Consider the following 27,879-nt stretch of genomic DNA (forward strand, 5'->3'; position numbering starts at 1 on the left):
TCCATTCAGGTATGATTTCATCATGACTTGTTTTTACTTATTTTGAGGATTATTTTTATGTATCACACGTTTTGCAAAAAACAAAGTCGAAGAGCTCACGGAGGAGATTCGGTACTCAACAGCTAAGTACTATTACGATGACATCATATACTAAACGTCATACAAACAGCAGCTTCATTGGAAGCTGTATGCGTTAAGAAAACAAGATAGAACTAGTTTACTATACCAAAGCCAAAAGGTTAGCGAAAGCTGTGGCGCTGACTTTGGACGTAGCACACGACTTCATATGTTCCTAATATCCGTGATCATCATACATCTGTTACACAACTTGTGTTTGCCCAATTCCATAGTCAACGAAATGTCTATAGCATCGTCCTTGTCACAAACGTTACACATTTTGTATCCTCGCCAGCGGGGGAATTTAGAAAAATTCCTTTCCATCAAAGGAAAATTTAAAGACAGCACGCTATCACAAGAGTAGTTCCTGTTTATAGGTTGGACGTCCACTGTGGACTCTGGTTCCAGTGCAGCCCCGTTCGTCTGACCGCCGGACGCATGTTTACGAGACTTCCTCGTTAGCTTACGATGTAGGTACAATGTTTTTACCGTGTTGTCCTCTTCCAGAATTCAATGACGTAGTATGGACACATCCCATTCTAAAACGAGCACACAGGCATCATTGCATGCCATGAATACTAACAGTAAAATAAACGCTCAGTAAGTATCATTTAGATTTTTCTGATCCTCCGACCAAAATCCGCATCGAAATAAGGAATCTGAAAAACAGCCGTCCATAAACGTATTAAATGGAAGACAGTCGATATCTATTACTGGCAGTTTATATATCGTGATCTACCTTTCCACACCTGTCTGCCTGCTTCTATGACTGCGCCGTTCAGGTGAAAGTAATGAAAATACGCGTTTTACCATTCAAAAAACGACAATACAATAACATAACGTGATAGAGAGATAGATATAAACTAATTTGATGAGTGACAATACGTATTAATCTTTCTGCTGACGTACGAAAGCAGGCAATGTCAAATATAGTTTTGAAACATGATCGCAATGATGTTTTGAAAAGCTTACATGTGCGCATGACACATGAGAGAGAGAGAGAGAGAGAGAGAGAGAGAGAGTGTGTGTGTGTGTGTGTGTGTGTGTTGTGGACTATGAGGCACCGTATTGGTATCATTCATTTAATGATATTTACATTACCAATGTTTTTTTCTTGGATAAATGATAGGCATTACCCCCATGAATATGAATTATGTGCCTATGAATCTTGATAAATATATACCGTGTAGTACGACTATTTTGTTCTACAGAAATGAAAATAGAATGTAAATATCAGAAATAAATTTCAGCAACACTGGACGCCGGCATGTGCATACTTTTCTAAAATATTAAAGTTCATAGGAGACGGTTTTTAACAATACCTTTTCTCCCCATAATTATCAACTTTGTTTCACAGACTCCTCACAAAAATAAAATTTTAAAGATTAATAACGATTATTAACAAGAGGTACTGCGAGCAATGCTCACTAAGAATACCCCCGCTTACCCCAATCTCCCAAAGGGTGTTGTTAATAGGTATAAATTACCTCTTTCCTGAGTGTAAAAATATGGTATGCTTTTGTAGAAGAAAATGGAAGATATAGTCCGAACACAAATCCATGGCATAAACCTATAATTTTGACCTTGAGATCAAAGGTAAAGGTCATAAAGAGGTCATGAATGTACATGACACATAGTCTCATGGTGATACACCCATGTCTTATGGTATGACTATGTCAAAACCCTATAATTAATTTTGACCTTGAGGTCAAAGTTCAAGGTCATATAGAGGTCATGAAGGTACCCGACACATCGTCTCATGGTGATACACTCATGTGTCAAATATGGTACGCCTATGTCAAAGAACAAAGAAGTTATGGCCCGGACACGAATCCATTGTAAAAAAAAAACAACCTTTAATTTTGACCTTGAGGTCAAGGGTCAAGGTCATAAAGGTACCCGACACATCGTCTCATGGTGATACACTCATGTGTCAAATATGGTATGCTTATGTCAAAGAACAAAGAAGTCATGACCCTGACACGAATCCATTGTAAAAACCTTTAATTTTGATCTTGAGGTCAAGGTCATATGGAGTTCATGAAGGTACATGACACATCGTCTCATGGTGATACACTCATGTGTCAAATATGGTACGCCTATGTCAAAGAACAAAGAAGTTATGGCCCGGACACGAATCTGCACAGACAGACAGACGGACGGACGGACAGACAGACAGAGTGATTCCTATACCCCCCCCCCCCCCCTGAACTTCGTTCGGGGGGTATAACTATAAGAAATCGAAGAGCAAAGATACCCGGCATAGAAAATCGTTACCCGATTATCATTCCCGATTCCCCGAATTTGTGACGTCATAAGAGACCACATCAAAACAAAAGCACACTCATAGACGATTTATTCGCAAATGAAGGAGGTTTTGAATGAGGAACCCTAGTTTATTAAACAAGGATATCACTTTGAACTCATGCAAATACCAGCCACATTGACGATTTTTCATTGAAAGACGAACAAGAACAAGATGATCGACCAAGATCCTATTTATTCCAAATCGGTTGAAACAATACCGACTCCGTGGTGAATGATAAATGTATGATAATTTTCAGAGTATACTCTGATGACATTAAGAGAAAAATAGATAGTTATTACCTGCAATAGTTTTAACCCTATGCAAGCGCAGCATCTCGTGTTTTTTTTAAAGGGGGGGGGGGGGGTGTCAAGTTGATTGCTGAACGACCAAATAGGTTCTACGTGCCTATATTCCACCCTGACTCGGATATATTTTACAGCCAGATCAGAATTTCCTTTGCATAAAGTGTTGCATTTTAGATGTAGGGTGCCGAAATCTGCAGAATGGGTAGCTATCGTGCTTATCAGTAGAAAAACCGGCGTTTTACGTGTCAGCATCGTGATTATTAAGGACGTTAGCTCCTAAGTACAACTGCGCAGGATGCTACAACTAAGTATTCACTGGTTCAATACTGATCCCATTGGTGCAAATGTATTACACATCTATTGCTGAACCCTATCCAGTTGAATTTTTTGTCAATTCAAATTTTGAAAGTGTTTGACAGGGAATATATTTTGTGGCGGAAGGATTCACTATTCAAAATGTTCTAATTCTGCATGGTATTACAGTTTCTGTTTCATCCAATTTATTGTCTATTTTTATACCCTTATACGTGTATTTCAGTTTTATAATTTATGACACAGGTAGTTGAGACTTGGAACTAGTTCAAATGTTGTACTTTATTAACTTGGTTGATATATTTTTCCAAACAGAATACCGATTCTTTAAAATTTTTTAATTAATTTACTCGAAATTTTGTATAAAAATTCAGTATTTTGGCCAATAATTAATTTTTTTTTAATCTCGAACCCCCACTTTTTAAAGTTGCATTTTAAACTGGAAGACCTGACGTTGAAAATTATGTAAAATTTGAGAATTTGACATTACTCCTAATATGTTTTTTAAACTCTCAATTTCGATATCAAGAAGTTTTTCGTATATCAAGTGCAAAAAGGTCATTATTTATTTCCTTTACTAGGCCTAGTATTAATTTCTTTTTTCATATGTAGTGTTAGAGGACATGATTATGTATCTATTTTATGTAATAGTTGATTTGTCTTGCTTATGTTGTGTATAGCTCAATAACAAGCGTTGCGACCCCAGTTTTTCTTTTTAATTTCCTAATTCTCCTTCAATGTAGAAATCAAATATACACTTCATTACTCCAAATGTCAGGTGCGAACCTCTTTAAGACTGTGTTGACAACGGCTTTACGACGTCACAGAACCCAGGATGACTAGAATTTAGCAACCGGCGTCGACTGGCTCCTGATCCGTGAATGTGTGAAACAGGGATTAGAAACAGAAATCGGCATTTTCTGATATCGCCTTGATGTTTTAGCACTAATTTTGAATTTCATAAACAATTGGACGGAATAAATTCAATGTACTGACCCGGTACATCATTTTGTTTCACGTGTTGTTTGTCGGTTGTACGTGTACTAACTTACTTTGAGTCAACAGAGAGCCCATTGTTACAACAAGAGGTCCATGGGCCATATCGCTCACCTGAGTCATTTTGGCTCATATTTTAAGATTTTCCCTACATATTCGCATGTAAAACTTTAATCCCTATTCTGGCCCCCAACCTACGTCCACGTATGTGTGCGTGTGTGTGTGTGTGTGTGTGGGGGGGGGGGGGGTTCAATCTGTACTATGTCAGAAAGTTTTTTGGCCCAGTGGTTCTTGATATATATATATATATATATATATATATATATATATATATATATATATACACACACACATATATGTGTGTGTGTGTGTAAAACTTTGATTTCCTATTGTGGCCCCAACCTACTTCCGGGGGCCATGGTGTTAACAAACTTGAATCTGCACTGTGTCAGTAAGCTTTCATGTAAATGTAAACTTTTTTTGACCAATGGTTCTTGAAAAGAATTTAAAAAAAAAGATTTTCCCATTATATTTGTATGTAAAACTTTGATCCTCTATTGTGGCCCCATCCTACCCCTACCGGGGGGCATGATTTTTATATATTTGAATCTGTACTATGTCAGGAAGTTTTCATGTAAATATAAACTTTTTTGGCCCCGTGGTTCTTGAGAATAAGATTTTAAAAGATTTTCCCTATATATTTGTATGTAAAACTTTGATCCCCTATTGTGCCCCACCCTACCCCCGGGGACCATGATTTTAACAAATTTGAATCTGCACAATGTCAGGAAGCATTCATGTAAATATCAGCTCTTCTGGCCCAATGATGAGAAGAATATTTTTAAATGACCCTACCCTATTTTTGCAATTATCTCCCCTTTGAAGGGGGCATGACCCTTCATTTGAACAATCTTGAAAGTCCTTCACCAAAGGATGCTTTATGCCAAGTTTGGTTGAAAATGGCCCAGTGGTTCTGGAGAAGTCGAAAATGTATAATAATAATAATTAAAAAAAAAAAAAGTTTACAGACAGACGGACGGACAGACGACGGACAACAGGCGATAAGAAAAGCTCACTTGAGATTTCAGCTCAGGTGAGCTAAACACGAGGCCCCGTGTCAAAGTAGGTGTGGCACGATAAAGATCCCTCCCTGCAGAAAGGCCATAGGCGCCGAGCATAGGCCTAACTTTCGCAGCCCTTCACCGGCAATAGTGACGTCTCCATACGAGTGAAAAATTCCCAAAAGAGCCGTTAAACAATATACAGTTAATCAAATAAGTTATTTGACTATAAAACTAACTCTGTATCACTATTAATGTTGCATTACATGGACTTGACAAGTTGCATTCACTAAACACATGTACTGAAAGTGAATGAAAATTTTTATGAGTGTAAAAGAACAGTAGCGAGTACTTTGCTTTATATTTGTATTAAATTCCACACCTGTGTTTATACATGCATATATCAGCCAGTAAATGGTTAAAGAATAAATTGAAATTTAACCCTGTAAAATATCCAGCTAGACTGGTTCCCAATACGATGTCTCATCGTGAGATAGCAGGTAGGCTTGGTTTCGAGGTCAGTTGGTGGTAAAGTAGAAATACAACGTGCTTTCACTTTGGAGACTGACAGTGCCATTAGGGATGTGGTAGATTTTTACAGGAAAGGCCCTGAACTGATCACCATGCTTAGCAGTATCAAGAAAACTTGAGATAACAGTTTCTACACGCAAGAGTGGAATTTCAATTGGACAAAATATTTGCCACTTCACCACATAGACGGATCCAGGAATTTGTGAAGGGGGGGGGGGGGGAGGGAGGGAGTCTAGCACTTGATCTTTTAGCTACTTTTCACAATATCCACCCCTCCCCCATTTACTCCTTTTCCTTGTGTACATAACATTTTGGGGGGATCTTGAGACGGTTTTATGCATGAAAATGTTTTGCGTTATTTACTACTTGTTTCCCAGTTCGTCATTTGCTATCTGATCTTGAATAATAAAAAAGGCTGATTTAAAGGTTACTCCCAAACCCAATAGGCCAGGGGTGTGGGGGCTGCATAGGCCCCCAGAAGCTCTGCGGTAAATGGTGCAAAATCCAACATTTTGAGCATTTTCTGGCACTTCTTTTTCACTTTTAAATTGTCTGGTTCTTAAACGAAACTTTTATGTTACATATACTTTTTAAGAATCCTTAAGTGATACTTGTATCTGACGAAAATATCGTAAATATATATCGGTGTTTCGTCTTATTTATCATAGAATTAAATGATATACTGCATGGTGTTGATAAATTTGAATGATGCAATTAGATGCAAGTATCCATCTTTCATATCATTTTGACTCGAAGTCACGTTAAAATTGAATAACTTAATTTTGTTGGTCTGCAAAAGGGGAGGGGGGTCCGCCCCCCCCTCCCCCCTTCCTCTCTGGACACACCCTTGCACCATATGTACTGTGGTGTAAAAACAAACATCGTACGGTCATATCTACATGTATTGTCTTCCCCCACAGACAATATACATCAGGGCTGGCCAACTCAATTCCAGTATATTTGATGCACTGTATTATGTAGGGTATCAAAGACTTAGCCAAAATATACTATTCTCATGTTAATAAGATGTTACTACGTAGGATTGAGGCATGCAATTGCATGGACAAACAAAAGTATTGTGGTACTTTCACTCGACATTGAATTTTGTGTGTGTGGGATAAACATGTACAAAACTTGAATATCTTTCATCTTTCACGATAGTTGTTGGAACTTGCTCTGTGCTCACTATTACTAAGGACTGGAAGCGTAGAATATGTACTGTATGTACAATAAAAAACAAAACAAAACCCAGAGTATGAAAAAATTATTTCTTTGTATATTTGGCTGGCAGTACACATTAAAATGCATGCTTAAATCCACTTTAACGCCTTCCTTCTTAATGATGACTTTGGACGCCTACCACGATTTCGTGTTCTCGGAAACTATCCGAGATTTCAGGAGCTGTGCTTAGTCACATTCAAATTTCTTTAATTAAAAAAGCACCGGAGCTCCATAGGGCTCGAAAAAGCGCCACAATATTTTCCTGCATTCTCAACATTTTCGTCAATATGTTTTTAAAGAAAAATAATTTGAAAAGACATATCGGACAAAATTTGGGGTACTTGTAAAATGCGAATCGAAATCTGCCGAAACGAAAAGATTGTATAACCGAACTGTATAATTATTATAATAAATAATGGCATCACAGGTCCCTGTGAAATTTACCACATATAAATGAAATTCGACTCCCCTTTGATGTAGTCTTTCGGGTTGACTGATACAAAGTTTTAAACGTTGGAAGGGGGGAGTAAGCACAAAATACACAATCCGAAGTTGATTGATTTATACCTGGTAACCAGGTGCATTAAGTTTCGGATTCAGAAATTTCAGAACGGGGGTGGGTGGGGTTTACAGGAACACACTAAACGAGGGGGGGGGAGGGGGGGGACAAATGTATGTATACATGTGGATATTGTTGCTTTTACAAGATAGACAAATGAATTGCAGATGGCGCAAATTTCATGAATATATGGGTGTTGCTAAAACGCGGAACGGAAAATGGAACGGGAATTTAAGAATTAGAACAATTATAATGTAACAAAGTTAACACCAAAAATTGGACAAATCTGCTTTATTTTGATTAAAATCAAATTTTAGGAACTTGCTCATAAGCAGTAAAACAATTATATCTTAAAATTCTGCGCCATACTTTGATTAAGTTAAGTTAGACATTTGTATAAAAAAAGTTTTCAAAAGCGTTTCACAAGAATCTTTTAATTTTTACATGCAGAAAGTAGAGAACACACAGGCTTACCCATCCTCTGCCCTCTTGGCAAAACGTCTTAAAGATTAAAGCACATGTATTTACACATAATGCCAAATAAAAAAAATATATGTGGATCCGGTTACCCTACCCTAAACTTTTTTTGACTAATTCCAAAACCAGTTACTGTATTTTGCTGAATATAATGCACACTTTTTTCAAGACTTACTTTTATGAGAAGGGATGCATAATATATACCACTATGCATACAGGTTTTTGACTTGTTTTCCTTCAAGTGAAGCTTGACTGCAAGTTCATTCATAGCCAATATATATATAGATACCGCAAAAATGCTAAGCTGTAAACACTTACTACAGGCCATCTAAAATTACACAGAAAGTGACTTAGAACTAAAGAGTGCTTACATAAACAATAGTTAAAATTTCAGGTTGTTAGAATATACTGAGTGATCACCCTCCTTATTTTTGAAAAAGTTGGGATAGATTTTAAAAACCTGGAAGTGCTTGCAAACAGTACTCTGGTTGAAATATCATTTCCTACTTTCATGTTCAAAAATATGATTTTGGCAAAAGCTTTTTTTTTGCATTCATTTTTTTAATTTGAAATATATATATAAGAATTGTCAAAACTTAATGCATTTCGTTTTTACACTGTATCAAAGTCTTTCTAACGAAAAAGCAAACTCCCGCCAGAGTTCGTTTGCTTACAAAGGAGAGGTCTATATATAGATGACGTAATGAGGCCTCCACGGGGAGTTTGATGAAAAAGATGATAATCACTGTAATAATTTTGGCTCAACCCTGGGACCAAACCCTTACCCCCTAGGATCATGAAAATTACAATTCTGATAAAGGACTTTATACTCCTTTTAAATATCAATTAAGTTTCAATTTAGTAGCAATAGCATTAAAAAGATATTATCTAAATGTTTTACAAATACATGTATACACTATATATACCAAGTTTGGCCTCGCCCTGGAGTCAGAACCTCTACCCCGGGGATCAGGAAATTTAAAATTTTGGTAGAGGCCTTCCTGCTCTAGATCACTATGCATTTAGTTTTGCTTATACATTTGCGGTTGTAGAGTAGAAGATTTTTCGGTATTGGTCAATTTTTGGCAGTTTATGCCCCACCCCTAAGGCCCCAGAGGTGCAAGAGTCCTGAAATTTACACTTTATGTCCCCCTTGTCCCAAAGATACTTCATACCAAATCCGAAAAGAATTGCAAAGGTATACAGTGTAGGTAATATCTTGAAGAACTTAAAAATGTTCAATTGTCAATGCAAGATGGACAAAGACAGAAGCAAACCCCAAGTAAACTCAGGTGACCTAAAATGGAATGATATTGACATCATAGCTAGGTACATACTATAAAAACTTATAATGTAAGATATTGGTTGTGCTGCAGCACAATTGCACCACTTTTTAAATGGGGGATGTTTGGGGAGCATTAGAACTTAGTTTATTCTATAATTACCGATATAAATCTAGGGAAAAAGTCAACATGATACAGAAATAGTCATTCTTATTTTGATGCTGTGGGAAAAGTCAACATGATACAGAAATAGTCATTCTTATTTTGATGCTGTGGAAAAAGTCAACATGATACAGAAATAGTCATTCTTATTTTGATGCTGTTTTTTTCTTCATAACTTTGTTCCAATTTTCCCTCATTTTAGCAAATGCATGTAATATTATAGGAAATGTGCTGTCAATGGAAATTGATCAATACTTTTTACCATAGATTGAGAGAAGGTTAAGACCAATACTTTTCCCCAAAGATATAAACCAAATATATATACAAGATGTAATTTGAACTTCCATGCAATTCAGGTGGTTATATTAGGAGAGCTGATCTTTCTTTAGGCAGTACATGAATGTTGTGATGAACATTTATGGAATGAAAGTAACAAACTCCCAGATGCTGAACCTGGACATAGTTTACCCAAGATTGAGTAGAGGCAAAAATGTCTAGGTTTAGTGTGATTGGCTATAAAATCAAGAGTGAAATGATTTGGAATTGAAAGAAGTATAAAAAAAATAATTATAGAAATTAAATTTAATTATTGGGATGAAAAATTATTGCACAAAATCGAGAACAGCTAGACTGAGGAAATTGTCATGGTAGTTGTGTTTTGAAATGAAGGGTGTAAATCATTGCAGATCGTTATGTGTTGTAAAAAAGTACAAATATGACTTCTGGAGAAGTCGTACCCAGGAGAACCCATACCCAGGAGAAGTCGTACCCAGAAATTTGGGTACGAGTTCTCCTGGAGAAGTCGTACCCGGGTACGACTTCTCCAGAACTCATATACCCATCAATATATGGGTACGAATTCTCCTGGAGAAAATCTTTGTCATTTTATCAAATAGAAATGTGGGTACGAGTTCTCCTAAAGAAAAAACTTGTCAATTGTATTATAAAAATCTGGGTATGAGTTCTCCCGGAGAAGAAACTTTGTAATTTCATTGGATAAATCTGGGTACGAGTTCTCCTCCATGTGCCGGAGAATAGAGGTACGCTATAAAAATACAATGTCGCATGTTTAAAATTGGTGTTTAATTGCAATAATTATACTAATTATCGTCTCAAGCCAAACAGTAATTCAAATGAAAAAACAAAACAACAAACCAGTATGATCATTGTACTATTTACTTTTTTTATTCAATTGAAAGGCAGGTTCACAGTAAATTATGTATAATGTATGAAATCCTCGATTTTTTCAAGGAGAAATTGTACCCAGATTCCAATACCCAAATTGGTACAATTCTTAATGAAATAAACTCGTATCAAATTTGATTTACTATATACAATGTAATGAAAAACTTTTTCTCCGAAAGAACTCGTACCTAGATTTTCATAACAATTTTTCTTTCTTCAGGAGAACTCGTACCCAGACTTTTATGTCAGAAATGACAAAGATTTTCTCCAGGAGAACTCGTACCCAAATTTATCAGATAAAATGACAAAGTTTTTTCTCCAGAAGAACTCCTACCCAGATTTTATAACAGAAATGACAAAGTTTTTCTCTGGGAGAACTCATACCCAGATTTTTATAATACAATTGACAAGTTTTTCTCTAGGAGAACTCGTACCCACATTTCTATTTGTTAAAATGACAAAGTTTTTCTCCAGGAGAACTCGTACCCAGATATTGATGGGTATGACTTCTCCTGGAGAACTCGTACCCAAATTTCTGGGTACGAGTGTTCCTGATACCCATGTGACCATAAAAGCAATTGGACCCTATATAACTTTTGTTAGCCCTTGGAATGAACTTTCAAATGTTGGCAGGAATTTGTCTAAAATTGATATATTTAATTAGCGAGAGGGCCATTCAAGGTTGCATTGAGGTCTATAGGAAATGAATTGGTACTCTTTTCCCTATATTATACTCAGCATAAATCACTTTTGCATCTTGCTGCATGGAAGAGTTCAACAAAGGGAAACAACAATTGGATAACTCAGAAGTTCCATGTTGTCTTAAATAATATATCAATATCTATCTAATATTATCATGTTCTGTTATTATTTTCTCCGAGATTAATATTTACAGAATCTTTTGCAAATATAAACACAAAGTCTTAATTCAAATCTTACCTGAGAATATCTGGTTTTGAATCGCTTCATCCTTCATAAGGAAGATGAAAATGAACTGTCAAACAATTTGCCCAGTCTGACTTCCACTCTTATATTAAAGATACTGGACAATTAATGATTCCTGCCCACACTTCCAATGATAATTTGCTTTTACAATATCCACAAAACTATACATGGATCCATGTTCTATATATATTTCTATATATATACTGATGCAAATTTGGGATCAGGTGTCAACAAGCCTACTGAAATTCTTCCACACCTGATCTCACCTGCTTGATCTCAGACTTTAGGCTCAAAGTAAAGTCAGTGTAAAATGAAGACCATTTCGTTTTCCATCATTATATGCATATGTTCCGGATAAAATTAACATCTATGACACCAAATATGAGAAGAATTGATTTTCTCTCTGATTGCATATTGTTCATCTACTAGCTGGCATTACTACGTTCAGGTAATGAGGCAAATATAAAGCCAGTAACATTACTTTGCTTAAATTTGAGGCTGGTACAATATGATAATCTGCAGTCTGACATTTCAAAAGTGCACTTATTTTCACATTCTTGCAGGTGACAGTACACATTACAGTACACAGAAACTTTTATAATATAATCGAGTCAATTAAACAACTAGACAACTATAGCAATTTGTTCTTAAAGTTTGCAGAAGTAAATCTATGCAAAAGTACTCGGATTTACTAAACAGAATTTCCCATGTAAACTTTTGGTTCAGTAAGTCAAAGTGACCTTGGCACTTAAAAAGAAATTGGTTCATGAATTTCATTTGTTAAGCTAGACTGACTCACTCAGGTGACATATTGCTATTTGTGCCCATGCATATCTGTCTTGAGTCATTCACTTTTGGACATTTTTGACTTCCTCACTGAAATTACATGACCAATTTTCACAAAAATTGCGAAGGAAAATCTTTCATGGCAGGGGAACAAAAAAAGAAGAAGTGAATTCCATGGCCCCTTCCCTTTTGGGGCCCTAAGGGTAAAGCTGAAACCTCTAAATATAGTACAATTATAAAAATGTCTTCTTTATTCTGGGCATCTGACATAAAAACTGGGTGCATAGTAATACTGCATGGACATGACAGTGAGACTCTACCATTATGATTGTATAATTAATGATCAATGTACAACCCACGAGTTAGGGGGCAAGACTAGAAACACTTATTTTGAAAACAAATATGGTGAGAATTTTCATCTTTAAATATGTATTTTGTGATCCTGAACATCTAGGAAATGAAAGAAAGCAAAAGTGAGCAAGCTCACATATCCCATGCTCCAACATTGCTTGACAATGCCTCACATAATGAATGGTAATGCTATGCATTACTGCAATAATAGGACAGACGGGCTAAAAATTCTAAGTTCAAAAGGGGCATAACTCCCAGAAAAATTATTGAATCAGAATTTCCTGGGAATATACACATCTATACAGTCAGTGTGTCCTTATTAACTACAAAGTTTCAAGAAATTCTGTTGAGAGCGGTCTCAGAGGAGTTGTGCTGACAAGAACAGGACAGACAGGCTTGAAATTCCAAGTTCAAAAGGGGCATAACTTCCAGAAAAATTATTGAAACAAAATTTCCTGGGAATACGCACATCTACACAGTGTGTCCTTATTAACTACAAAGTTTCACGAAATTCTGTTGAGCGGTCTCGGAGGAGTTGCGCTGACAAGAAAGGCAATGATGGACGAGTAAAAAACAATATACCCTCCCCAACTTTGTTGTGTGGGGTATAATAAATAACAAGGTGCATCTAATTATATTGAATATATAGTCCTCTCAAACAATTGTGAAATTCATGTCCCTGCAGGGTCAAAAGAATTCAGACTCCAAGGTGGACTACCAGTAAATGGATTACACAGTGAAAATAAATAAACGTTTAAATACAGTCAAACCTTGCTATTTCGAACTCAATGGGACTGAGAAACAAGAGGCCCATGGGTCACATCACTCACCTGAGTCACCTTGGCCCATATATTTAAAGATTTTCCCTAAATATATTCACATGTAAAACTTTGATCCCTATTGTGGCCTCAATCTACCCTCGGGGGCCATGAATTTTACAAACTTGAACCTGCACTATGTCAGGAAGCTTTCATTCAAATGTAAAATTTTTTGGCCCAGTGGTTCTTGAGAAGATTTTTAAAGATTTTCCCTATATATTTGACGTATGTAAAACTTTGATCCCCTATTGTGGCCCAATCCTACCCTAAGGGGCCGTGATGTTAACAAACTTGAATCTGCACTATGTCAGAAAGCTTTCATGTAAATGTAAACTTCTCTGGCCCAATGTTTCTTGAGAAGATTTTTCCTATATATTTGCATGTAAAACTTTGATTCTCCCAACCTACCCTTGGGGTCTTGGATTTAACAAACTTGAATCTGCACTATGTCAGGAAGCTTTCATGTAAATTTCAGCTCTTCTGGCCCAGTGGTTCTTGAGAATATTTTTATATGACCTCACCCTATTTTTGCATTTTTGTGATTATCTCTCTTTTGAAGGGGGCATGGCTTTTCATTTGAATAAACTTGAAAGCCCTTCACCCAAGGATACTTTTTGCCAAGTTTGGTTGAAATTGGCCAAGTAGTTCTGAGGAAGGAGTTGAAAATGTGAAAAGTTTACAGAAAGACAGATGGACGGAAGGTCATACGGACGACAGACAACAGGTGATCAGAAAAGCTCACTTGAGCTTTAAGCTCAGGTGAGCTAAAACCTTCGAGACATCTGAGGATTCGTCATATCGATGGTAAAATACTTAAAGAATAAGTGGTTGGGACTTCCGAATCACTTCAACATATCCATGGTATTTGAGATATTGGTGTTTGAGATATCAAAGTTCAACTGTATACTTCCTTCTCTATTCCTGAACAGCTAGGAAACAAACTAAGGTACATATCAATATTGATTATGAAGGGTTCTACCAAAATTATGAATTTCATGGATTAAGAGTGTAGACAAGTGTTTTAAAATCTTCTAAAACAAACTATAAAGCATGGCACACTCTATTAAAATTGGTAAACTCATGAACTCTGGATCTGGGGTTCCGGGGCCCGTTTTAGTCGCAAGTCTTAAAATTGTATTACATAGTTATTGAATTAAAACGTTTCTGAGACTTAATTTTCAGCATTAATTTTTCACTATTTTACATTGGGTTGAATGATCCTACAACAAACGAGAAAAATTCAGTTGGTAAAGTTGGTCGCAAGTCGGTTCTTTTGTAAAACATACCCCAGGCTCCTAGGTTAGATTAAGTGGATAATACAGTGAAATTACACTAACGATCAATGTACAATACACTGATCAAACTTCCCATGAATGAAAGCTATCAAATAAATGTAATGAAGATGAGGTGTTAGAAATTAAAAATGCATTATGAAGCACAAAATTGTAATTCTAGTGTAAAATCATCAAGAACACTTTAAAACTCTTGTAAAACTTGAACACATGATCTACAGATTGCCAGCCTAATGTTTTAGTCCACTAAGCTAACAATGTAGATGAGGAAATTTAATTGAAAGGGCAAAGAATATACAGTGGAATCCCTATATTACGCTTTTCATTTTTCCACAATAAAATAACATAATACCAGGGGCAACGTAATAATTTTAAGCGTTCCAAGTGAAATCCGTTAAAACTATCATTTGGAAATTGTATATCTTAATTCTGTTGGTACTCCGTGAAAGGGTGTGTGTGTGAATATATCTTTACTGTTTCTTTGTTTAAAAGACTATGATACTCTGTTTTATTTACATCTTATCTTAAATTCCGTAATTCTTCATGTTCTTATCCCTTTTCTTTATTTCTGGTGTAGGATACATAATCATAAAGATATTTTGATAAACATTGCTTTCCTGCATTTGTTTGTATTTTAGAATGTTCACTAAGGTGAATGCTGTGCACGAATTGGCCGATAACACTGGACAGTTTGATCGGTGTATGTATGGACAAGATTTACAAATACCCAAGCTGCATGTCCAAACAATGGACAATTTTTTAATTGAACACCTTTAGTCACCTATGTCCAAGCAGTGACCCAAGCTGTTTTAACATTGCTACGTACGATAAATTTTGTCCTTCATGTTTGGTACCAAAGCTGTCCGTAAATAGAGTTTTAATAGTGAAGGTAATCACACGATGCTGAACATGCATGTGGTTGAGAAATTATTATTTCTTTGATGATCAAAATATGAAAAATGAAGTAAATTTCATAGAGTACAATTTCTAAATAAACATTATTTAATTGTTTATCACTGGCTTCGATACGGGTATTCACCGGTATTGATGTCGCTAGATCTATCGAAGCGTGATCAGTCAAGCATCTCTAATCCCCAAACAGACCAGGAAATTTACGTGGTGACTGCCTGTGGAAGCCAAGGTGTGAATGGCTTATTATTTTGAGAATCACTATTGAATAATTAGGGGTTTATTACGTTTTTGTCGGAATTTTTACAACATAATACCGAGTCCCGGCATCTTAGGACAACGTAATAACGAGGTCTATTTTATATAGGTTTGTTAAGAAATGGTTTTGTGCTTTAAAATTCTAATGTAATATGCAGACTAACGTAATAAAGGGAGAACGTAATAATGGGGTTCCACTGTATATCTGACTTCATTTTTGCCACAACTACGTACATGTAATGGTGACAAGGTGTTATTCTTCCGTATATGTTTAAAATCTGGGCTCGCGATCTTAACCTGGAAATGCAAAAACACATCTTTAAAACTACTCTTTACTTTTGAACATCTAGCTTATACTTTGCACAAAGGTTGCTATAATTGCTAGACATGTCACGACTCTGACGTACCATCATAATTTGACCGAATTTAAAGTCACCATTCAAGAAAAGTTGTTGGAATTTATTTTCCATTTGATCAAGTACTGTTTATTGATATTTATTATATTTTGATATTCACAAATGAATAAACTAATTATGGTTTACACTTAAACAAAGAAAGAAATATTTGTCTGGACCAGCATCTACACACAAAACTTTTGATTTATTTTCTTTACTGTGTATAATACTCAAGAGGTCATTAATTGTGGGACTATTGTTCTTTGCATAATGGTATAGATAAGGCTTTACCTCTACATAAATACCAAAGATATCACTGAATCAAAGTACACATGAGTGAAAGACAATATATTTGAGATTTTTAATTCGAATTTATGGATATTTTACATTCAATATCAATATAGCCCCAGCCCAAAATCCAATTATCAACTAATATTAATTGTCTTGATGAAATTACGGCAATTTTGATTGGCTGAAAAATTTCTTTGATTTCTGCATACAATAAAACCTAACTTTGACTTCTGGGTGTGTATTGATATCTATATATGAATTTCAAAATAAAATCATGTTTTATTATCTAAACTCAATGTTTTTGAAAATATTCAAATGATAATTAAATTTTTATAGTTCTTTTCTTGATGGTGGTATCATAGGGAAAATTGGACGGAAACCTTTTTCATCAATGCACTATTGATGAAGTTTTCTGTTCAATTATCAGATTCATTTCTTAAATCAATCAATCAATTAGGCAATAGACTCTATTCATCATACTTTGTCTCCAGTCACGCCATAGTCAGGTCAGCCTCATTTTCGGATTTTGATGGCGGATGCGTGAATCGAGTCTATTGGTTTGGAGGTTGGGAATGTGTGTGTATCTTACACGTCTCTTCTTATATATAGTACCTCTGACTAGTTTTATTTATTAATGTACATATGCTACTATTGTACCTCCTGTACCAATAATGGTTTGAGAGAATAAACTGAACTGAACTGATCATTGGTTTACATCAATTACATGAAGACCACATATGTTCCATACGGTAGCCATTAGTCATTTTATCCTGCCTCTGATAAAAATCTTTATTTCATTGGCTGAAATCAATACTACATGTTATGTCTCTTACTAACCTAATATTTTCAATATGCCCCTTCCACATGGTTTACTGACCACATGTGTACCATGACGTCATGATAATACATTTACCCCGCTTCAGAAAAATTTGCAGGTAATTGATTGGATAGAAGCTAATCACATGATGCCCTGAAATTTCTTATATTAGGTCTCCGTCCGGAGGGTATATTAGTTTGACGACTGTGACATCAGTTAATGAATCACATGACACCCCAGAATTTTCAATATACTGTCTCCATTCAGAGAGTTTGGCAACTGTGACGTCACTTACGAATCATAAGGCGACTCAAAATTTCAATACAGTATCTCCATGCAAGGGTAGTCTGACAGCTACCGTAGCTTTCAATGTATGTCTGCATGCATTCAGTTTCAACTTACATGATTTGTTTATTTAATGTTATTGTTCATATTTTTAATTGTGATGTTTTGATATTGAGATTATATAATTTTTAATGTGACACATGTATATGGAATTCAATTTAATTTATCTAAGATGTTACTGAAACCTTAACAAATTTTCTAATTAAAGGTCTTCAGTGGGTTAAATTCGCTACACCGTCAGTTCGAAACGTAATACAGAGTCATCCAGGGTGTGAAATGGAAATCTGTATTGGGACTCGGCTTAATTTGCCTCACCCAACACGGATTTCCATTTCACACCCTGGATGACTCCGTATTACGTAGTACGTCCTAAACTGACGGTGTAACTGACAATACCCTGTCACTAAAAAGTAGCCAGTGCATATTATGACGTCATACATGTAGGTATATGAAAACAATTAATTTATTTTTGAATTTACAGTTTGTTGAAAACCTTGTTTTTATCCTGTTGTTGAAGGTTTAAATGTTGCAGGCACTTTTTTATTGTAAATTTGATAAAAGTATCTCAAGAATACATACATTGCGGTCATTTATTATTGTTGTACATACATTCATCGACAGGATAAATTTGTTATGTAGACACTTACGTCTAAGGGATGCTGGAATTAAAGTACGTAGACCTGTTTCAGGCTGTATTTGACATTGTTTTGACTCTGCAACATCACTGGAACTGTCTTCAATGGTCTCAGACTCATAGAGTATGGCTGTGGCAATGCTGGGGGACAGTTTGATAAAGCGATTAATCTCGACTTTTACTGCAGAGGCCTGATGGAAGACTCAGAGTGTATAGACGCCAAAATTAACGTTTTGCACAAAACTGTATCCAGGAGGCTGAGCAGTTAGGAAGGGGTAGTGTTAGGATGTGGGCAGTAATATCCTATAGCGGTATGACAGTATCAGTATTTCTTTCCATTCAGTTTTCAAATGTTTCAAATCAAATGTTGAAAATCAATCTAAAGATGGCTGAAATTGGTGACACTAATCACAATTAATCAGAATAACAGTAAAATAGGGTGCTTTGATGTTGGGCAAATTTTAGCCCTTAATTCCCCTTGTTCTTTGTTGGAGTTTAACTAAATCTATCTAGCTTCTAAAGCAAAGCCCTCATGAAAATATAATAAAAAAATCACATCTCACTGAAATCATTTAATAACTTGTAAAGTGATGACTTAACAACAATGTTGATTGGATGAAAAATTCGTTTGATTTCTATGTCAAATAAAAAAAAATTCGTCCAGAGCTCATCTGCATTAAGCACGCGGGACTACTTTTCTCTGGAATGCGTCTTCCCCGTTAACGGCCGTTCTAATTTTAGCGCTATTTATAGAACGGGAATTTCCACACATGCATTGTAAACGAAATGTATTCGTTTGATGCAACCAAAAATAGGCCTAAACACAACCAAAGATGCGTAATTTAAAGAAACGACACACATATACGCCTAGTGATGACGTGGCAAAACAGTAAACTTGATGACGTAGGGCACTGACTGGTAGATGTAGACAGGTATGTATCGTCTGCTTTATGAGTTCAATAACATGACGGAGCAAGCAGCGACTTTTGATATGGTAAATATTAATGAAATTGAACTGTGTTATATGGGGCTCAGTCAACGAGGGCAATTTAGATGAAGAAGGGTTGAGCTTTTTACTTCATATTGAAATGGAACTGAGGCGCATTCCACCGTTCCTACGATACAACCAGTGTTCAACGTCTCGATTGCAATGCAGCATCCAGTCACCACTTGTTTATTCCTTTATATCTATTTCAGCTTTTAACCATTGCACCTTTAATTTGGAGTATAATACATTTAATTCTGCACAGTAACTCTACCTCACCCGAACGCACAGCCAGTTTTGTTGTTGTTTTCATGGTTACGTATAGGTATTCCTACGCACCATTTCAGAAATGTTAATTCAAGGTTTTTGATGAGAGAAACCATTTGTTTTTCTATTTCAAAAATGTAATTAAATGATAAGAAATAAAACTTATAATTCTTTATTTGATGCATGTACGTACATTGATGAAGTTTTCCATCCAATTTTTCGTTTGATACATGCATCAAATAAAAAATTATAAGTTTCATTTCTTAAATAAATTTTATATCCAACAACAAAACATTGGTCCTGTGGGGATTCGGGTTAGAATAGGTCCTCAGAACCCCTTGCTTGTAATACTAGGTGACTAAATGGGGCGGTCCTTCAGATGAGACCACAAAAAACCGAGGCCCCATGTCACAGCAGGTGTGGCACGATAAAAATCCCTCTTTGCTCAAAGGCTGTAGGCGCCGAGCATAGGCCTAAATTTTGCAGCCCTTCACTGGCAATGGTGACGTCTCCATATGAGTGAAAAATTCTTGAGCAGGATGTTAAACAATATACAACTAATAAAACATTGAATGTTCTGTTTATTACATTTCTTTTCCGGTGCTCCTAAGCACTTTTAGCAATCCCTGTATTGACATTCAAAACAATATATTGCACAGAAAATATTGTACCTTAAGAAATATGTAATACAAAAATCAATACATTTGAACAATAAGAAACTTTTATTCAATTTTATTTTGGGTATTCAAATAAAAAAACATGTAAAATTAATTATATATAATGTAAAATGAATGTGTTCTTATGTATTGCGGATGAAAATTGCGGCAAGTATGAAATTTTTTAACAACTGTGAAAATGTAGACACTACAGCTCATTTTGCGCAAAAATCATGAAATGACAATTTTCCTAGCGCTTTCTCAATTTTTGTTGCATTGTTGAAAGTATGAACTTTGCGAAAATAACACTTATCTAAAGTTAAAAATTATCGTTTTAACGTAAAAATTAATACTTTTTGATGGCCTATACAAAAAATATCGATTCTCCTCCTTTCAGTCTTCAGACGCATGCGCATAGACAGTAAACAGTGCAGCATGTCGTCCAGTGAGAGAAAGTGTAGTTGATAGATCTAGAATTTTGACAGATTCTGTGAGAAAAAAGGTAAAAATAGAATGAGATAAAACTCATACGTGAAATAAAATTTACCATGGTATCAGTTTGACCGTTGGAAAACAAAGAGTTCGGAGAAACCCATGTAACTCAGTGGCGGATCTAGGATTTCCGAAGGGGTTGTGAAAGTCAAAGATTAGGCACAGTAATCGGCCATTCTGGTGCAAAATTTGGATTTTCATTCAAAATCTGTGGCGTAAAAAGGGAGGGGGGATCCTGCCCCCCCCCCCCTAAATCTGCCATTGAGACTAGCTGCGAAGACACTACTTTTAAAAGTAAGTGCTATTTTTATCTGAACACGACACGTGTTAGTTGTAAAAACATCGGTCAATGGGAACATGGAAGGGTTTCTGTTGAAATAATGATTGATATAATTACTTATTTTAAGGAGCAGGGAATACTCTTATATTTGAAAGGTGAGTGTGGACCTCCTTGAAGGGGAATTTAAATAATTTCCTACACAACACCTTTGCTGTCATTCAAAACCACGTGATGTAAATAAGCATTCAAAAGTCCGAGTCAGAATGAAGAAACCTTTGAATTCCGAACGATCTTCAAAGCGCAGTTGAGAGTAAATTGATGCATCCCAATTGTTCAAAATTGTCAGTATCGATATGAATTTTATCATTTTATCAATACATGTTTTAAAAAACACTTTATTAAAATGTGGAAAATGAGCTGTAGTGTCTCTTTAATAGATAAATTTCAGTATTTCATTGTTGAAAATGTAACAAATACACTTATTTACATCAATTATTGGAAGACTCGGAACTTTTAGTGGTAGCTACTGCTAGGTCATTCCTTATTTTAAAAGAAGAAAATAACTATTCCTGTGGGAACTGAACTGAAAATGCTAGGTTATCATGGTTTCACAATGAATATTGAAATTGAGGAGGAATGCATGATTCTAAAATATTCTCAAAATAATCAGGTGCTACACCATAGATAATGTTACAAAATGAAATCAACTTACACTGTATGAACTTTCCTTCTTTCTGAAAATTTATCTCATCCCAATTCCTTTCACATATATAAAGCAATTTTAGAAAAATTGATCATCAATTTGATAATTATTCTTGCATCAAATATTTTAATATCTTTCTGTATATTTCAGACTCACTTTCAGTACAATTATCCCAAACCATGCATCCATACTCCATTACTGTCGAATGAATGAAAAATAAAATTTAATCAAAGTGTCATGACTTACATTACATTTCAACATACATGTACAATGTATGTAAGGTATTTAATTAGATGATTACAAGCTTTTCCTGTGTGTATATAATCTTTTTAAAATATGCATTTTCCAATGTGCATCATACTGAAAACATAGTGTGTCAGGGCTTGACACTAAGGCACGTCTGACCAACTCAGACTAATAAAAGCTTGGTCCTGTCTAGTTTATTTTTAATCATGGTAGCCCGACTGCATGGTCATGTCAAATATTACCTTTAATTACAGAACCAAAGTACAGAGTATATGAGGGCTGTTCGATATGTAATGTGTATTGTACCACAGCGTGATAAAGCTTTGCACGATTTCGTGGATGATGATACACTTGAAAAGCTCTGTTCAAAACCTTTTCAATGGTATAAACACGAGCCTTCAGCTCAACAGTTTTAAACTTATAGTCATTTCAATAGAGCCAGTCGTTGACTACTGTTGTAAAAATGGTTGGGAAACGGGTTGAGAATATTGAAGAAATTAGAGCTTATATAAAAGTTCACACAAAACTCAGATATTTGGTAATACAGATTTTTAAGGTATCTTATGAGACAGTTCGTAGGTGGAGAAAGAAATTTCTGACTGGCACAGAGTCCTTCAAAGATGCAGCAAAATCTGGCCGACCAGTGGCTGTAACAGGCAAGGCAAATGTCTCAAAAGTCAGGGAAATAATTGAGAGTGAGGCAGATACACAATTCGTGACATTGCCAAAGCTGTTGGCATATCACCATCATGGGTGCATTTCATTTTTAAGCATATTTTGAAAGTATGAAAGATTTCTGCCAGAAGGATACCGCATATATTGACAGATGACCAAAAAACAAGTACGAGTACAAACCACTAAGCAATTGCTCAAAATGTTTCCCAAATTCAATCAAAAACAATTTGCAAACATTGTTAGTGGTGACGAAACATGGGTTCACTATATCGAACCAGTAAGAAAATTGGAAACAAAAATATTATCAACTGTAAATCATATGAGACATCTCATTCAAAATAGAAGATACCTCATGAATTATATAAAATACCTTTATAGAGGAGTATTAAATATAAATATGTCATGACATACATCCTGAGTGCTCAAACACCCATACAAATACAAATGAGCACAGAGTGAAAAACAAGGCTCTCTGAAAATAGAGCCATTATTTTTAAAAAATATTTAGCACAAACACATTTGTCTTTCTCTCAGTCATTGAATTTGGCGTGAAAGAGAGAGAGAAAGAGGGGGACGGTGTGTGTGTGTTTGCGTGTGAGAGAGAGAGAGACATTATATGGGGGTGATTGGAGAGGCAGTGCTGACATGTTGAAGAGTAGGTGTCTATAGAGGAATACTACTGTGGGTATATCCATGTCATGTTTTGTGCACTCTCTCCGCTTGTAGGTCTACACTTTTACGCCACATTTATAAAATGCAATATTAGGCCTATTCTCTGCACATATGAAACATGTCGAAGGTTTGAAGAGCTGTTTCAAATTGGAATAGGATGTGCTGGGATTTTTATAGGGGGCATCCAATAGCATCTGATTGCTAATCAAAGGCCACTAGAAAGCGCCACACCTCCCTTAGCTATTACCTGCCAATTCAAAAAGACTCGTTGTTCGGTTTGATCAAACCAGAAGAAATTGAAGAAGAATTTGGAGAAAAAGGAGGAGGAGGAGGATTAGAAGGGAGAAAGAGAAGGAAGGGAAATAAGTGCTGGAGGATGAGGAGAGGAAGGAGAAAATTGGGGTTTGGGAATGGGGGCTTGGGTGGCGACCATTCGCGCTCGGGTATGGCCTAAAATTGGCGACTAATCGTGCCCACCCTTATGGCACGTTTGGTCGCCCAGCGACAATAGGTGTGGCATGAATGGTCGCTGGTGACCAAATGTTCAGCAGGAATGGTCGTCAGTAACCAAATGTGCCGTAACAGTGCTGGCTGTATAAAAGTGGCTTTTTCTGAGTACTACTATTTTCCTCCCTTGACAAAATCCATGCCAATTTTAACTTCATTTGACAAATCTAGATCACCAAGACCTTGATTTTGAATTTATTTATTTTTAAAAATTTCCCCTTTTCACTTGACCTTGATCCTAGTTTGTAGGTTTCTACATCCTCTCATCATTTTTGATGATCCCATGTCTCTATCAGTCCAAGTTCTAAAGTTATACAAGTTTTTATAATCAAGGTCAAAGTTCACTGGAGATACTAGTCTGTAGGTTACTGCATCCTTTTATCATTTTTGAAGATTCCATGTCTCTATCAGTCCCAGTTTTAAAGTTATACCAGATTTATGTTCAAGGTCAGAGGTCAAGGTCACTGGAGTCACTGGACCTTGATACCAATTTGTAGATCCCATCATCCTTTTATTATTTCTGAAGACCCCATCTCTTTATCAGACCTAGTTCTTTTAAAAGTAATACCAAGTTTATGATCTAAGGACAGAGGTCAAGGTCACTGGAGTCACTTGACCTTGATTCTAGTTTGTAGATCTTATCATCCTCTTATCATTTCTGAAGGTTCAATGTCTCTATTAATCCCAGATCTAAAGTTTTATGAGTTTGTATGTTCAAGGTCTGAGGTCAAGGTCACTGAAGTTACGTGATTTTGATACTAATTTGTAGATCCCATCATCCTTTCATAATTTCTGAAGACCCAATGTCTCTATCAGATCTAGTTCTTCAGTAATACCAATTTTATGTTCCTAGGTCCGGGTCAAGGTCACTGGAGTAACTTTTTTTTTTTAAAAATATTATTTTTCAACATTCTGTACATAGTTCATGATATATCTTCATAATATATACATGTAATATAGAATTACAAAAGTGTTTATTTCTTTTAGAGAGAGAGAAAGAAAGAAGGAGAGAGAGAGAGCTATGAAAATATTTGGTTCCATCTGTTCCAAAGGGCATCAAAATTTTCAGTATCACCATTTTTATAAGAAATGAATTTTTGTGTTTCATAAAATAACTTTAAAAATGATATTGCAGAACACACACTGGAGTAACTTGACCTTGATATTAGTTTGTAGTTCCTGTTATCATCTTGCCATTTCTGAAGATCCCATGTCACCATTAGTCCTGGTTTTAAAGTTATACCAGTTTTTATGTTCATGGTCAGAGGTCAAGGTCACTGGGATCACTTGCCCTTGATACTAATTTGTAGGCCCTGTCATTCTCTACTCATTTCTGAAGACCCAAGGACTGTATCTATCACATTTGTAAAGTTATAGCTATTGAATTTTGGAATTAATTTTTTCCCCATAGAGTTCTGTGTTAAACCCCACCCCCATTTGATCCCCCAAAATGTACCCTAACCCCCTTCAATCTGAATACAAAAACATTTCTGCACATCTAGATACATTGGCCTAGATCACATCCTTGAATATCTATTACTTTCATCCACTGGTTACAGAGAACGGTGGCGGACAGTTTTAGGAGCGAGAAAGAAGCGGAAGAATGATAAGAACCGAGAAAAACTATAAGTCTCCAAACTTCGGTTGGGAGACTTAATAAGAACCTAGCAAAAACAACAAGTCTCCAAACTTCGTTTGGGAGACTTAATTATTAACCAATATATAATAATGCTGGTATGGTGACTTACTTGTGGTGCTGGAGATTTTTCCTCATAGCTGTCATAAGGAGGAGGAAATCCATTGACAATGCTGTCAGTAGTCATATCATCTCCTGGGTAGCATTCTACAAAAATTATAGATACAATGTATATACATGTACATGTAAGTAACCAGCCTAACTTATTTCCGGTTGAGATCCACCTCTTCTTTTTCGATGTAATTGCCCTCTAGAGAGAGAATTTTTGTTGTTGTATTATATAACCGGCTTGTTTGTAATATTCTAATTTGTATGTTGTTGGTTTTAATTTTAAATCTTTGTTGTTTGCTTTGAAACAATCAGTCCTATTGGACAAGAATACGGTCTACAATATTCATCAAAATGTCATCAGGTTCGTTGAATGTGTGATAACAATCATGACTTGTGAATAACGTTTCTAACGTTATTTGACATGGTATGGGGAATTACTTTAAAGAATGACTCGATACGCTTGCAATTTTGTACCCAGGTATAAAACATGAATTGAAACAAGGCATGAAAATCGTGACTGTCTTGGTCAATCAGAAATGTGATAGGCTGGTTACTTATTGACTCCCCCTCGTACATGATACATAAACTGGTCATACTCGCTTCATGATCATCAGGTCATGGGTTTGAACCCTGGTCATGCGAGACATAACGTGTTAACAGTAAAAAAGGTAGGGACTATTCCTTCACAAAGTACTCAGCATTTGAAGTAAAAATTGCAGATCTTTCAAATGAGACCTCAAAACCAGGTCTTATGCTACACTAATAGGTGTTGGTATGATAAAGAACCTTCATTGCTAATGCTAAATGTCTCAGAGTGCATAGTAGAAGTCTAAATTTATGGCACTTTCAAGTATAATACTCAAATGTAATTGGCTGAGAAACATTTGAAAAACATGTTTCCCAATAAAACCCTACACCCTCAAGGGTGATAATATCAATCTAGTCATGTCTCCCAATAAAAAACTCTACCCTCAAGGGTGATCAATAGTATCAATCTAGTTACAGGAAACATTACTTGACAAAAAGTGATTTTATAATATATAAATATTTCATGTAGTTGAGGGTAACATTGAAAATATTTACCCCGAGAAAACCATTGTCAACCGAGGCTACGCCTCGGTTGACAATGGTTTCTTGAGGGGTGAACATTTTCAATGTTACCCTCAACTACATGCAATATTTGTTTTATTATACTGAATGTTATATAAACAACAAAGCAGAAAGACTTTATGTTTGTTGACATTTGATCAATCACTGTCATGCGATATTTCGTATATCATTGCGGGTATTCCGTGTTTATTCAATTGCTAAAATAACACCGTCTAACAATCTACGGGGAACTGTAATAATGCGCATAAATTTGATGCATGTGATAATTTTTCATAATATCACCCATTGTCAAGTACTGCTACCCGTTGCTAAAAATTATCACCCTGGAGCACGTACGTGCTCTCTGTTCTCAGAGGGTAACAATGTTTTTTTCAAATGCTTCTCGACCAATTAGATTCGAGTATTTTACACGAAAGTATAAAACAAGAGGCCCATAGGCCTTATCGGTCACCTGAATACTAGTGAAAAAGTATCACTACTTCCATGGGCTATGAAATCTAGAAAAAATTTCCTGTTCTGAATATCTAAGCTAAATTCTAATGTTCACCAACAGTATAAAACAAGATATGTTCTTAAAACTTCACTGCCCTCAAAAATGCATTACACTGATGAAAGGCTTTAAATAATAATAGGTGTATTAACATTAACAAAAGATATGACTAATTTGGACTCGTCCTAAAGTCACAACCCTGAGTTGTGAAATTCACCATTTTTTGTACATCCTTTCCTGCTATTCCTAAGTATGCATTTAGATTTTATACAGTATCAGCAATTAACTTGCACATAAATACTATATACTAAGTTTGGCCCCACCTTGGGGTCAAAAAACCCTTACTCTGGGGAAAATCAAATTTACAATTTTGGTAAAAGACTACCTGCTCTATCCATATAGTTTCAATTTAGTATCAAAAGCACTAAAGAAAATGTTATTTAAGTGTTTTACACATAAACACTATTATATAACAAGTTAGGCCCCACCCTGGGGTCAGAACCCCTACCCCGGGGATCATGAAATTTACAATTTTGGTAGATTTAGCCTTCCTGCTCTACATCATGTGCCACTGAATTTTTTCTCCCTCTGTGACCCATAAATCTCCAATATGGGAGCATTTTGGATTCCTATCAACGGATGAAAACGGTTACCATGGATCATGTTGATGTCATGATCTTTTAAATAAAAG

At 35.7% G+C, this 27,879-nt stretch overlaps 1 protein-coding gene across 1 annotated transcript in view; it reads right to left on the minus strand.

Annotated features, from left to right (window-relative positions):
• LOC125682586 (inositol-trisphosphate 3-kinase homolog) overlaps positions 1 to 27,879 on the minus strand; it is a 138,359-nt gene that overhangs the window by 62,065 nt on the left and 48,415 nt on the right. The window contains 4 exon segments of the mRNA XM_048923236.2: positions 227 to 288; positions 291 to 621; positions 623 to 656; positions 25,590 to 25,684. Coding sequence (XP_048779193.2) covers positions 227 to 288; positions 291 to 621; positions 623 to 656; positions 25,590 to 25,642 — 480 coding nt within the window. The 5' untranslated portion in view covers positions 25,643 to 25,684.

Source organism: Ostrea edulis, chromosome 2 (assembly GCF_947568905.1).
Source record: "Ostrea edulis chromosome 2, xbOstEdul1.1, whole genome shotgun sequence".
Classification (NCBI taxonomy): domain Eukaryota; kingdom Metazoa; phylum Mollusca; class Bivalvia; order Ostreida; family Ostreidae; genus Ostrea; species Ostrea edulis.